At 43.4% G+C, this 14,649-nt stretch overlaps 1 protein-coding gene across 1 annotated transcript in view; it reads right to left on the bottom strand.

The window, feature by feature from the left end:
- Nucleotides 1-14,649, bottom strand: part of LOC126419723 (protein qui-1) — a 918,484-nt gene that overhangs the window by 181,310 nt on the left and 722,525 nt on the right. The window contains exon 15 of the mRNA XM_050086903.1: nucleotides 2,988-3,175. Coding sequence (XP_049942860.1) covers nucleotides 2,988-3,175 — 188 coding nt within the window. The remainder of the gene's footprint in view (nucleotides 1-2,987; nucleotides 3,176-14,649) is intronic.

The following is a 14,649-nucleotide window of genomic DNA, read 5'->3' as shown; positions in this document are numbered from 1 at the left end:
ACTATATGTTCTAGGTAGTTTCATAGAATGCATTTAATAATGTTTCACAGGATGTCTTGTCACACCTGCCACTAACAAAACTTTCAGTGGTGTTAACTCAATTCCTTTCCAGTTCAGCCAAAGCCCAACTTTCACTTCCACAGAGTGGTGTTCTCCATAGAAAGGATTTTATGAAATCTGTATTCATATGTGTACTGGTTTAAATGTTTTTCTCTGTCATGAATTCCTGCTTTGCATTGGCTCATGCACTTTGTAATCTGTGAATCCATGTCTCATGCAATTAAAATTAATGAGTAATTAGGTTGTAATGTTTAGACTTCTTTTTCTTTCACTGAAACACCCAATTTGGTAACTTTCTAATGATGTTTGCACTTGGTCTCTCATTTCAGAATGTTTTACAGTGGAGTCACAGGCAAAATGAGTTTTAATTGACTTTTTGCTGTCCTCAAAGTCAACTTCTGTATAACAAAAATTTTCAGGTTCCCACAGGGTTGAAATAACCTGTCTCATAGAACACCAGAATATTATTTAAACATTTTTCTTCTTCCTCCCCACTGTAGATATTCAAATCACATTCACCAACTATTTGTACCCATCCATTCACATTTCATGCATTATCAGTTTATATATAATACAACAGCATCATGTACGTACACTGATGAGCGAAAACATTATGACCACCTGCTTAATAGCTTGTTTGTCTTTCGAATGAAATACATCATTGTTTCTGCATATCAGGGATCCAAAAATTTGTTGGTAGGATTGTGGAGGTATGTGGCATTAGGTGTCTACACACAGGTCATATAATTTACATAAATAATGCGCTGCTGATGCGCATATGCAGTGATGGTGCCTGATAGTGAACCAGATGAGTTCCATAGGATTTACATCAGGCAAATTCTTCCACTGAGACATCACAGTGAGTTCTTTATAATGTTCCTCAAATCACTGTAGCACAGTTCTGGTTCTGAGACATGGACAATTATATGGCTGTAAGATGATATCGTGGTTGCATGCATAAAGCATGAAGGAATGCAGGTGGTTTGCAACTGTCAGTATGTCTTCAATTACTACCACAGGTCTCATGCAAGTGCAAGAGAATGTCTCCCACAGCATTATACTGCTCCCACCATCCTACATCAGTTGCACATTTCAAGCCACTGTTCACCTTGTTGATGGTGTCTGTGGAGATGACCATCGACCTAGTATTGCAAAAATGTGATTCACCCAAAGAGCTGATATGTTTCCATCAATCAACAGTTGAATCCCAATGGTCCCATGCCCACTGCAATCATAACTGATGATGTTGTTGGATCAACATGTGGACACGTAAGAGTAGTCTGCTGTGAAGCTCCACGTTCAACAGTATGCAGTGAACACTGTGCTCTGAAACATTAGTGTGTGCACCAGGATTGTGCTCTTTCAACAGAGATGCCACAGAGCAGACAAGACTCCAGACCTCAGGCTCTGTGAAGAGTGATGGACGTCCAACCATTTAGCACCTAGTGGTAGTTTTACTATCTTTCCATCTCTTTCTGTTGATGCTGACGACAGTAGCATGCAGACACATTCAACCAGCTTGCCATTTTCAAGATACTCATTCGCAGGCTGTATGTAATAATAATCTGGCCTTTGTCAAAGTCACTTACATGAATGGTTTTTTCCCATTTGCAACCCATATCTTCACTGAGGTGATACCTCCGCCTGTGTCTTCTCCACTTACATATCTTTGTTACTGCATCAAGTGCCCACATTGTCACCATGTGACATCCAAAGTCGCGGTGGGCAGTGGTCATAATACTTTGTCTAATCTATGTACAGCTATGTTCACCTCTCCTGCTGCTCATTTAGCAGCACCTATAAATGAAGACTTTTCTGAGATTTCTGTCCATGTTTACAGTGTGAGAAAATAAAGTACAGCACTTATAACATGAATGGCGCTGTACCTTATGTGGATGAATGAATTTTTCAAAAGTTCTGACGGTGACTGTGACAACACTCAGCTCTGTTAAGTAATAAGTATGCTTGACAAAGGTTATCACAGATCACTACAAAACATCACCCTTCTAAAGCTGACTTGTGAGAGTTCCTGTATGTTTGAGCAGTTTAAACTCTGAGTGAGATCCATTGGCATCACTGTTTATTAATTTGCTCATTTTCCATTCCAAAATTGCCAGCCGTATTGGCCGTGCACTTCTAGGTGCTGCAGTCTGGAACCGCGAGACCGCTACGGTCGCAGGTTCGAATCCTGCCTTGGGCATGGATGTGTGTGATGTCCTTAGGTTAGTTAGATTTAAGTAGTTCTGAGTAGTTATGACCTTGGAAGTTGAGTCCCATAGTGCTCAGAGCCATTTGAACCATTCCAAAATTAAGATGTGATGAATTTAGTGTGTCTTAATTCACACTTACTATTATTATATAAACATTTCCTGTGTTAATTATTCATTTTCTTGTACTTTCCATGTTTATTTCTTTGGATAACTTTTTCTGTTTCACCCTCTGCAAGATCATTCTGCAACATCAGTTTACTATCCGAATTGCATTGTTGAGTAGATAAATGTATAAAAACTGGTTAGTTTCTTACATTACTCACTATGGTACTGGCAATGGTATATGAAAGATCTCTAATAAAGACTCTAAGTTCCTAAGACTTTGGTTTTATGTGGCAAGGCTCAGTGTCATAGTAACAGCTTACTAGATACTTTCTGGAGATAATAATTACAAAACTATGATCAACAGTGGTAAATATACTTCACAAATTTCTTCAAATTAGAGGAATTTTTGGGCAGGTTATTGATTATTTTGAAAGAGTTTGTAACTTATAATGAAACAGATTGAATTAGTACAGCTTGTATTATTCACTGATTACTTCCTTAAAGTGAGAGAGTCTGCAGCTGCAGATTAGAATTGCCACAGAGAACAGCAACAGTCAAAGCAAGGAAGCAAGAAGGAGAAAATTTGACAGTTCTTTGTTGAAGATTGCAGACCAGACACGAGGACATCCCCTGCGGCGGTGACTTTGACAGCAGTTACTGGACCACGGTGATGGTCTATCTTCATGACAACATCGCCAGTGAGTAGTGAAGTTATGATAATTCTTGAGTCTTCTCCACCACTAACAATGACTGCATTGCTGAGTGCAGGGGTCAGGCACAGCACTGGTGCAATATGCTCACTGAAACATAATTAGACAAGCGTGTTTTACAAATACATAACTATAGCATATAATTAAAGCATTGTATTTTTCCTACTTCGTATTTTAAAAGTTCCAGAAAGCAGTTTGCCACCGTACTTTAGATTTAGCTTAAATAGTTCGTGTTTGACAATGCAAACTAGCATACCTGATTTAGATGGAAAATATGTGTGCAACCGTTGTTTCTTTAACCATCAATAAATGTGAAATAATTTTTATATAACATGCAGAAGTGTTACAATAGTGTGTGTGATCTGTATTTCATGACTATTTCAATTTCAGAGTATTCATCATATTTCCCTTTCCAAGAAGGAAAAAATCCAAAGAAATAAGGAAAACATTTTCTCAGATTTTCCTTGCGGTGAAGTTATATAGTGTGGTGTATGGTATACAGTAGGATAACAATATAATGTTGATACAAATTAGTCTCAAAACAAGGGAACAGCATCAGAGAAAGATGAAAGGAGGGAAAAATCAACATGTTTGAACAGGGAAACAGAAGCAATACATCAAGGAGTACCTGCAGTGATAATAAGTCATTGCTGTTGTTGTTGTCTCCAGTCTGAAGACAGGTCTGGTGTAGCACTCCTGGCTAGTGTATCCTTTTTGCAAGGCTGCCCATCTCTGAATAACTACTACTACAAACTATGGTAGGGAGCTGAGATACATTCCTGTGAGGAATGAGGTGAGGCATGGAGAAAGAGCCCTTCCTCTCACATCTCCCCCCCCCCCCCCCCCTCCAACCCCCTTTCCCTTTTCACCTCCCATAGCTACCGAAGCTGTGTTACTGCTCATCTGACAAATATTGCCTTCCTAGTTGTTTTTGCTGTCAGCCTTGTGTTTTTCACTGTTTACAGTTGATTGTCTCCCAGTCTCATTTCATTGCTTATTTACAGAATCAGTGATAAATAAAAAATTATGTTGAAATATACATCCAGGTACCCCATCATAAGCATTATAAATGTTTTAATTGATTTAAATAAAATGTATAACATATTCCTGACATGCTGTCATTTGGAACAGCAACCAACACAATCAGAAAAATGCTACCAAAACCAGTAGTCAGTAAACAAAATAAAAGTCTAACTATACAGTAAAGCAATATATATATATATATATATATATATAAAAACAAAGATGATGTGACTTACCAAATGAAAGTGCTGGCAGGTCGACAGACACACAAACATACACACAAAATTCAAGCTTTCGCAACAAACTGTTGCCTCATCAAGAAAGAGGGAAGGTGAGGGAAAGACGAAAGGATGTGGGTTTTAAGGGAGAGGGTAAGGAGTCATTCCAATCCCGGGAGCGGAAAGACTTAGCTTAGGGGGAAAAAAGGACGGGTATACACTCGCACACACACACATATCCATCCACACATATACAGACACAAGCAGACATATTTAAAATACTTTGGTCTTTAAATATGTCTGCTTGTGTCTGTATATGTGTGGATGGATATGTGTGTGTGTGTGAGTGTATACCCGTCCTTTTTTCCCCCTAAGGTAAGTCTTTCCGCTCCCGGGATTGGAATGACTCCTTACCCTCTCCCTTAAAACCCACATCCTTTCGTCTTCCCCTCTCCTTCCCTCTTTCCTGATGAGGCAACAGTTTGTTGGGAAAGCTTGAATTTTGTGTGTGTGTTTGTGTTTGTTTGTGTGTCTATCGACCTGCCAGCGCTTTTGTTCGGTAAGTCACCTCATATATATATATATATATATATATATATATATATATATATATATATATATATACACACACACACACACACACACACACACACACACACACACACACAGGATGTTCAAAAAAAGTGTTGAATACTTTGGGAGGTGGTAGTACTCATCGAAACAAGAAAAACTAGACCAATAAACATGGGGTCTGGAAATGCATACTTTCTGAAATAGACACATGTGCACAGGAGGTGTTCAACATGGCATCCATTTATGACAATGCACCCCTCTGCCCTCTGGCATAACAAGTGATGCATCCTTTGAAGAATACCCGGTTGTTGTTGTACCTGATGGCACGCATTGAAGACATGACCGTGTAGTGTCCACACATCATTGATTGGCATGACATAGACCAATTTCTTCAAGTATCCCCAAAACTAAAGGCCAAGGGATTGTGGTTTGGGGAATGAGCAGGCCAAGGTGTAGGGCCTCCATCAAATCCAGTGGTCCTGAACCGTCTGCGTCAGATGTTTGAGCACATTGTGATGAAAATGTGCTGGTGCAGCATTGTGCATGACGACATTTGTATTTGTTGCTGCAATAACACGGCCTCCAGCAAGGTAGACAACACATAAAAGACAAAGTCCGGATTGTGTGCCCCAGTTAGCCTTTTGTGGTAGCATGTATGGCCCCATTAATCTATTTCCAAGTATGCCTGCCTGTTGATGGAGAATTGGTGCTGATGCCCTTCTTCCTGAATTACCTGGGGATTGTTACGGAAATTCACAACACCATCTTTTGTGAACGTTGAGTCATTGGTAAACAATCTTGGGTGTGAACAGTGGATCTGCAGCACACTTCTGCAACAGCCACTGGCAGAGCTGCTGTCTGCTGTGATGATCATGTGGCCTTAGTGCCTGAACGACCTGTAGATGAATTGTTCATGAGGAAACACCCTGCCCCCCTCCATCAGGTAAGAGAGTGAGACATGCCTTTTGCTGCTGCTAATCATCATGCATTGGTCTCAGGAGTTTCTTCCACTTAACATAGCACATGCTCCTCTATGTTAGGCATGTGGACTGTGCAGGGCCTTCCACTGGCAGTCTTCTGAGGTGCAAGGATACCTGTGTCCCTCAGGTGCTGGAAAAGACTGCCAAACAGCTCATCAGAGGCCACTCTGCGCTGTGGTATTTTCCATTTGCTAAACCGTAGCAGAATATCATATCCACCATTTCACTTGTTGAGTGGTGAAGTTCCATTGCTAACAAGTGGTGGAAGGGTGAAAATGTAGTACATACAAACAGCACAATAACAGTAAACACATTGTTATATCCTAGCCAGTAATGCCACCCGAGCCCGCTGCCAAAAGGTTGGCAGCATCAAAGTCCGGACGCCGTCCGCATAAGCAGCGCCAGCAAGACAGGAAATCGCCGCAAGGCTGCGCGCGCCACCGCTGGCTTCTGGCTTCTTAAGCGCTGGAGTCACGAGCACTAGGACAGTTCTGTATTCGCCGCTCAGTTGTATACTCGCCACCGAATTGTGTACTTGCTAGTCAGTTGTGTGTTCATCGCAGCAGAGTTGTTGTTTGTCGTCAGCCGACGCTGACCTAGCCGCTCCGACTCGAACTAGACAGATCTCTGTAGACACGGAGTTCACTAGGGTGTTTCTGTATCTTCTATAATAAAGCTAAGTACCGACTTTTATTTAATCAGAGTGTTTGGGTTTTCATCTTTCTGTTCACTGTTCCAGCGGACCGGTTGGCCCGCTATTAAAAGTGTGGCGGTGACTTCGTAAGCCGTTTCTACAGTGAATTGTTTGTCGCTACGAACACCGCCACAAAACTGGCGACGAGGACTTCCGAACTCGTGTGCAGGGCTGGTTCAACTTGTTTCTGGTTATACTAATTATAGCGATAAAATTTTGGGGGCTGGTTTAATTTGTGTTCACTATGTCTGCCAAATTACAACAGTTGATCTTGTTACAGAGTCAGCAAATACAAAGTCTGGTGGAAGCGATCGCCAAACAAGCGGCTAATCCTCCAACACAAAAGGAACAAGCACAGGCAGCACCAGCGTTCCGTGCTTTTGATGCATCACGAGAAGAATGGCGAGAATATTTCGCGCAGTTGCAGGCGCACATGACAGTCTACAAAATCACAGGTACTGAGCAGCAGCTTTATTTAATTTCCACTGCAGGCGTGGAAGTCTATCGACTACTTTGTAAGTTGTTCCCGGAATCCCAGCCAGAAGCTTTAGACTATGACGTTGTTGTTAACAAGCTTGCTGAGTATTTCGAGTCGCGAGTTCATGTGGCAGCAGCCAGATTCAAGTTCTTCAGATTAAAGAAACTGCCACATCAATCTAATAAACAGTGGTTAACAGATTTACGGGGCCTCACCCGTCAGTGCCGATTTAATTGTGTGTGTGGAGCTTCCTACAGTGATGTCATGTTACGAGACGCTATTACTCAAAACATTGCAGATTCTCGTATTCGTGCTGCTATCTTAAAGTTGCCTGACCCGTCATTAGAGACTGTGATGAACATCATTGAAGCCCAAGATACTTTTGACTATGCTGAGTGTGAGTTAGATCAGCCATGTATTTCTCAAATTGCCTGTGCTAAGCAAGTTATGTCACGCCCGCGCCCCCACCGGCAGAGTCAGACTGTAAACACTAGCCGGCCGCGTCATGTTAAACACATTCGTCAGCCGCGTGTGCAAAATGATAGAGTTAAGTCTTGCCCTAAGTGTGTTCTTGCTCATCCTCGTGAACGTTGCCCGTTAAGAAACGCGGTTTGTCACTTTTGTCAAAGGAAAGGACACATCCAGACTGTTTGTTTGCGTAAACGCAAGAACAATTCTAGTGCTGCCCAGCCCATGGATATTCATGTTCTTCAAAGCCAGCCCGCCCAGAAGGTCACGTTTAAAGACTCTTCCACGGTTCGTGTGGGTAATAAACTTGTTCGCAATGAGCCACCCACCCAGCCCTCTGCCATGCGACCCAAGCGTAATTCAAACGCTGTAAAAAGTAATGTACAGACTGCAAGTGAAGCGGGAGTTGTTGTTCCACCCGCCCAACCCACGAGATGTCGTAAGCAGAGAACATGCGCTAAACGCGCTGATTTTGTGTCTTCCGCCTCCACTGCACCGATCCTGAGACAGTGTAATAAACTATTTGTGAAGCTACGCATCCAGGATAAGACTTTCAATTTTCAATTAGACACTGGTGCGTCTGTGACTCTCATAAATAGTGCTACGTATGCGGCTATCGGCTGCCCTAAACTTTCAGCAGCCAAACATTCTTTGGCTACTTATAGTGGAGAACAAATTCCAGTGTTAGGTGTATGTAGCGTGCCAGCCACATTCCGTGGCAATACAAAAACAGTTTCATTCACAGTGCTCCGCGCTACAGACAGTGTAAACATTTTCGGATTAGACTGTTTTGACTTGTTTGGCCTGTCTATCCAAGACAATGTGTTGCAAATTAATTCTGTTGTTCCTCAAGACAGCATAACCGATTTGTGTAAACGATACAGTGACATATTTAAAGACGAACTAGGTTGTGCTGCGAACTTTGCCGCTCATATTACGTTAAAAGATAATGCTCAGCCTCGATTTTGTCATGCTCGTCCAGTGCCTCACGCCCTCCGGGAACCTGTAGCAGATGAACTTCGTCGTTGGCAAAACAACGGTGTTATTCAACCCGTTTCAGCGAGCCAGTGGGCTTCTCCCTTAGTTATTATAAAGAAACCGTCTGGCAAGTTACGTTTGTGTGCTGATTTTAAGTCGACAGTTAATCCTCAGACTGTCATTGATTCTTTTCCTTTGCCTAGAGTAGATGAGCTGATGGATAAGTTAGGGGAAGCTCGTTTCTTTTCCAAAATTGATCTCCGTGAAGCATATTTGCAATTGCCCCTCGACGAGCAATCACAACAGTATTTTGTCATAAACACGTCGTTGGGGTTGTTCCGTTTTCTGTGTTTGCCTTTTGGTTGTGCGTCAGCTCCAGCTGTTTTTCAGCGTTTTTTGTCACAACTTCTGGCTAATGTGCCATCGTGTTGCAACTATTTAGACGATATTGTTGTGTCCGGTCGGACGCCTGCTGAACATTTCCGTAATTTGGAGTGTTTGTTTAAAGTGTTGTCTCAGGCAGGCCTACGTTGCAACATCGATAAATGTTCATTTTTCCTTACGGAGCTGGAGTATCTGGGACATGTTATTAATGCTCAAGGCATTCATCCCTCCCAGTCACATTTAGCAGCTATTAGTGATTTGCCCGCCCCTCGCAATCTGCAGGAATTGCAAGCAGTTCTTGGCAAATTGACGTATTATATTAGGTTTATACCTAATGCATCACAGATTGCTGCACCGTTGCATCGTCTCCGCCGTAAGAATGTTCCGTTTGTATGGTCAGCTGATTGCCAATCAGCCTTTCAGCAGCTTAAAGAGGCTTTATTGAATGATCGTTGTCTGGTCCATTACGACCCTAACAAGCCTCTTGTGTTAGCTTGTGATGCCTCTTCTTTCGGCCTCGGTGCTGTGTTGTCTCACCGAGTCGGTAACACCGAACGTCCTATTGCGTTCGCATCTAAATTGCTAAACAAAGCTCAGTGTAATTATAGCCAATTGGACAAGGAAGCGTTGGCTATTGTGTTCGGTGTCACCAAATTCCATCACTACCTCTATGGTAGACCATTCTATTTAGTCACAGATCACAAGCCCGTGACGTCACTGTTTCATCCGTCTAAACCAGTTCCTCAGCGGACAACTCAGAGACTACAATGTTGGGCTCTTTTGTTATCACAATACCAGTATGAGATACTGTATCGCCCTACAGCTCAGCATGCAAACGCTGACGCGCTTTCTAGATTGCCGATTGCTGCGGATGATGTCTTCGATTCCTCTGACGACTCTTGCCATCAGATTGACGCCGATGAGCATCAATCCCTCCGGGATTTTCCGATTGATTATCGTCAGGTGGCACGTGAGACAGCTACGGATCCTCATCTGAGTTTACTATTACGTTTTGTTCAACGTGGTTGGCCGTCCAAGGCAAAGGACATATCGGATCCTGTGGTTCGTCGCTATTATCCGCAACGTCATCTGTTGTCTGTTTCGCACGGAGTTTTGCTGTTACGCACCGAGAATGACCAGCTTTGTGTAGTGGTTCCCCAAGTGCTCCAGTCCAAGGTCCTCGACTTGTTGCATCAAGGTCATTGGGGAGTGGTCCGCACCAAGCAGCTTGTCCGCCGTCATTGTACATGGATCGGCATTGATAAGCAGATTACGCAGATGTCTACAGATTGTTCGACGTGTGCCGAACACCAAGCTGCTCCGCCTCAACGCTATTTTGAGTGGGCACGCCCTGCCGGTCCCTGGCAGCGTGTACATATTGATTTTGCTGGTCCATATTGGAATTCTCGTTGGCTCATCGTGATAGATGCATTTAGTAATTTTCCGTTTGTTGTGCCCATGCAGTCTACAACGTCTGCACAAACTATACAGGCGTTGACTTCAATTTTTTGTATTGAGGGTCTTCCAGAAGTTTTAGTGTCTGACAATGGTCCACAATTTACCTCTGCTGAATTTGAAAGTTTTTGTTCTGCCAATGGCATTCGCCATGTTCTTACTCCGCCGTTCCACCCTCAATCGAATGGTGCAGCGGAACGTTTTGTACGCACATTCAAAGATCATATGGACCGCCTTCGTGCTACGCACTCTCGTCAGCAGGCCCTCATCACGTTCCTGTCGTCGTACCGGACCACGCCACGCGACGGCCCTTCGCCTGCGGAGCTTCTCCACGGCCGTCGTCATCGCACCCTACTACGGTTGTTGCACCCCCCGGATTGACCCGCCGCTTCTGCGCATCGCACGCATTTTCAGCGCAACGACGCCGTTTTTTTCAGAGTTTATCACGGTCGCCGTCGTTGGGAACGTGGTACCGTGATAAGTGTCCAGGGTCGCGGTTTTTATACTGTTCAAGGTGCTACTGGGGTGCACAGGAGGCATCAGAACCAGTTGCGCCGCGCTGGCCGCCCGGATTCTGCCGCTCGTTCTTTGTCCACAGATTTGGTCCGCGGCGGGTTCCAGCCACGCCTTCCGACTTCGCTGCCGCCCCCAGGGCAGCAGCAGCAGTCGTCGCCACTACCACGCCGACAGCCCGTCCCGTTGATGCCTCCCGCGCAGCTTCATCCGGGAGCGCCCCCCGTGGTCGCTCCGGCGCCTGCGGTTCCTCTTCAGTCGCCACCGCCTTCGGAGCTGATGGACGTAGACCCCTCAGCTGGGCCACCTTCCCAAGCGATGGCTGTGCAGCCTGTCCTGCAGCCGCTTTCCTTGGGTACCCCCAAGGAGTCTGACACCGCAGCGCCTTGTCCGGCACCCACTCAGCAGCCGTCGACGCAGCGTCAGGAGACGCTGCCTCTCTTCGTGGGTCCCGACGCCCCGTCGCGTCCAGTACCAGAAGCTGCGCCCGTGGTCACAGGCGTGCACCCTGACCTCGGTTTTCAGTCGGTGTTTCCCGAGGCCCTGCGCAGCCAATGCTGGGGTGCGGACCGGGGACTGCCACCGACAACAGTCTCCGCCCCGGTCTCTTCTGCTACGCCTGCGGCCAGACCCCTCCCCCGCCGTCGACCCTCGCCACGTTATTATTCAACGACGGTGCGGCGATTTGGGGGGGAGGAGTGTTATATCCTAGCCAGTAATGCCACCTGAGCCCGCTGCCAAAAGGTTGGCAGCATCGAAGTCCGGACGCCGTCCGCATAAGCAGCGCCAGCGAGACAGGAAATCGCCGCAAGGCTGCGCGCGCCACCGCTGGCTTCTGGCTTCTTAAGCGCTGGAGTCATGAGCGCTAGGCCAGTTCTGTATTCGCCGCTCAGTTGTATACTCGCCACTGAATTGTGTACTTGCTAGTCAGTTGTGTGTTCACCGCAGCAGAGTTGTTGTTTGTCGTCAGCTGACGCTGACCTAGCCGCTCCGACTCGAACTAGACAGATCTCTGTAGACACGGAGTTCACTAGGGTGTTTCTGTATCTTCTATAATAAAGCTAAGTACCGACTTTTATTTAATCAGAGTGTTTGGGTTTTCATCTTTCTGTTCACTGTTCCAGCGGACCGGTCGGCCCACTATTAAAAGTGTGGCGGTGACTTCGTAAGCCATTTCTACAGTGAATTGTTTGTCGCTACGAACACCGCCACAAAACACATAAGTGAATCTGTGTTTGAAATAATGTAAAACACCATGATACTAACCCAGAGTTGACAGTGATGTACAATATGGCACACAAACACAATGAAATCAAATGTAGCCTACAACAAGATTCAAACCATACAAATGACTGCAGACCACCTAATAATAGATAGAGTATAACTGTGCTAATATCTGCAACCAAGCTTCGCACAGCCCTTCCTATAAACACGTGTTTATCTCGGAAAGTATGGGTCTCTAAATCCATGTTTATTCGGCTTCTTTTTCTTGTTTTAATGAGTACTACCACTTCTCAAAGTATTCAATACTTTTTTTTTTTTTTAGCACCCTGTATAAGACACACCTTCTTGGGTAAGTGAGCCTGACAATGGTACTTACTACTGAAACTTACAGCTGGTAGACTAAATGAAAGTCTGACTATAGCCTAAAGCAAATAATTCTTTTCTGAAATGAATGAGTTGGCCACATGTTTGAAAAGTTGAATATACAGCATCAGCATTAAAAAACCATTTAAACAGCAGGTATTAACACCATAGATGACAAAAGATGAATGTTACTGATATTATTCTGGAAGTATCAGTATGCTGAAAAGATGAGATGGTCTCATATGTTTACATTACTAAAACCTCATCAAGCCAGTCACATTTAGGACACTGATGTAATTGCACTCACAAAATGTTTTTAGAACAGTGCCTACTACTGTGATGTTTAACATGTTAAGCTCACTAGATAAAGATTAGTCACCCCTATGGGCTCACACAGATGAAATGTTAAGCCTTTACAGGTGGTGCAGTGATTGACTTGTGCTTGACCACATGCACACTGTCCCTGCCTGAGCATAAGGCAGTGCTGATCAGTGAGGCATTAACGTTTCAAGTGGACACTGAATATAAACATGTCTAAATGTAAGGACTTGACAGAATGTCAGAAAGAGGCAATCATGTTTTGGCGTGCCTGGGCCATATTGTGAATGAAGTTGCCGGATTCACTGGCGTTCTGTGGCAGACTGTTTGATATGTCTACAAACAGTGGTGAAATGTGTGTGGCTGTGAAGCACAATGTCAGAATTGTTGGTGGGAAGAAATTCTGACTAAGAGAGACCGGAGATGCATTTAACGGCTTGTGAATCAAAATTGCTTCCAAACCTGACAGGACTTGCAGCAGGCAGTGAAGGAAGGTGCATTCCCACCTGTTAGCATGAGAACACTGCAATATGGAACTGCATCTGAAGAAAATTTGGATTTGGTCATCTCACAAGAGGCAATTGCTCACGCAGCCACATAAAGACAACAATAATAAAGTTAATCATGCTTGACGAATATGTGACTGGTTTTCTGAACACTCCCCCACCCTTTTACATCTTGATAGAGCTGCAAAATCACCTTATCTGAACCTTGTAGAACATCTGTGGGACATGTTGGAACAGCAAGTAAAATGCTGACATCAACAACCCACAATTTAGAGCTGCAGAATCAAATCCTCAGTGAGGGACTCAACCTTGATACGACTTACCTGCACAATCTTGTGGACTCGCTTGCTAATTGAATCCAGGCAGTTATCAAGTCCAGGTATGGAATTACACAACATTAAAAGATGCCTGAATAAGTAACTAATTTTTTGTCTGATCCGACATACCAATGTTTAGCTGACATGCAGCCTCACTCTTTTGTGTGCATTTTTCTTAGTAATAGTCATTACACCCACTAGAAGCTGCATACTGTGTTCAAGCCTTGGTCTCCTGTTATTTTACCCTCTCATCTCCATTCTCCTACTTCCCTTCATTAACAAATTAAGTATTTCTTGATGACTTTGGTTATGTACTATCAACCTATCCTTTTATTCAAGTTGTTCCATTATGTTCTTTTCTCCTGAACTGATTCAATACCTCTTCCTTAGGCATACCACATACCCATCTAACTTTCTGCATTCTTCTGTGAAATTGTTGAAACTGTTCAAAAAAAAAAAAAAAAAAAAAAAAAAAAAAAAAAAAAAAAAAAAAAAAAAAAAAAAAAAAAAAAAAGGAACAAAATGCTTGCAGTATATCCAAGAAGACATTATACATCACCAGTACTGACAGAATTTGAGATATTATGTAAAACGATGCTGTTGCTATTATACCTAGTTTTTTAAAACCCTTGTCTACAAGAGTAATATACCACTTTTTTTTTTCTCAGCCAAACAACAATGCTGCAAATGCAAAACATTATGTACATATTATTTGAAGTCTGCTGAGTGAGCATGCCAAGTTTCTGTCACTTCTGAAAGATATCGTCTAAGGATGTACACAACATATTATCCTTACATCATGTTTCTGTCAAAGAATACTTTGTCTCTAAAAGTGAAACTGCTCCAGAATGTTATTCCACATGATTTTAATGAATGGAAATATCCAAAACCAAGCTAACATTTTGCTGCTTTCAAACCCAAATTGAGTAGTCATACAAAGTGTTATAGAGCTTAAGTGTTTGAGAAAAGTCATAATGTGGCATTTTCCATTAAAAGTTCCTATGAGCATGTCCATATACAAATATTTAATTTTTTTTTTCAAATGGATACACACATTCAGTACATAAAATTG

The sequence above is a fragment of the Schistocerca serialis genome, chromosome 9 (assembly GCF_023864345.2).
Source record: "Schistocerca serialis cubense isolate TAMUIC-IGC-003099 chromosome 9, iqSchSeri2.2, whole genome shotgun sequence".
In the NCBI taxonomy this organism is placed as follows: domain Eukaryota; kingdom Metazoa; phylum Arthropoda; class Insecta; order Orthoptera; family Acrididae; genus Schistocerca; species Schistocerca serialis.
The sequence above is the reverse complement of the archived record's forward strand: the minus strand, read 5'-3'. Positions and strand labels throughout refer to the sequence as shown.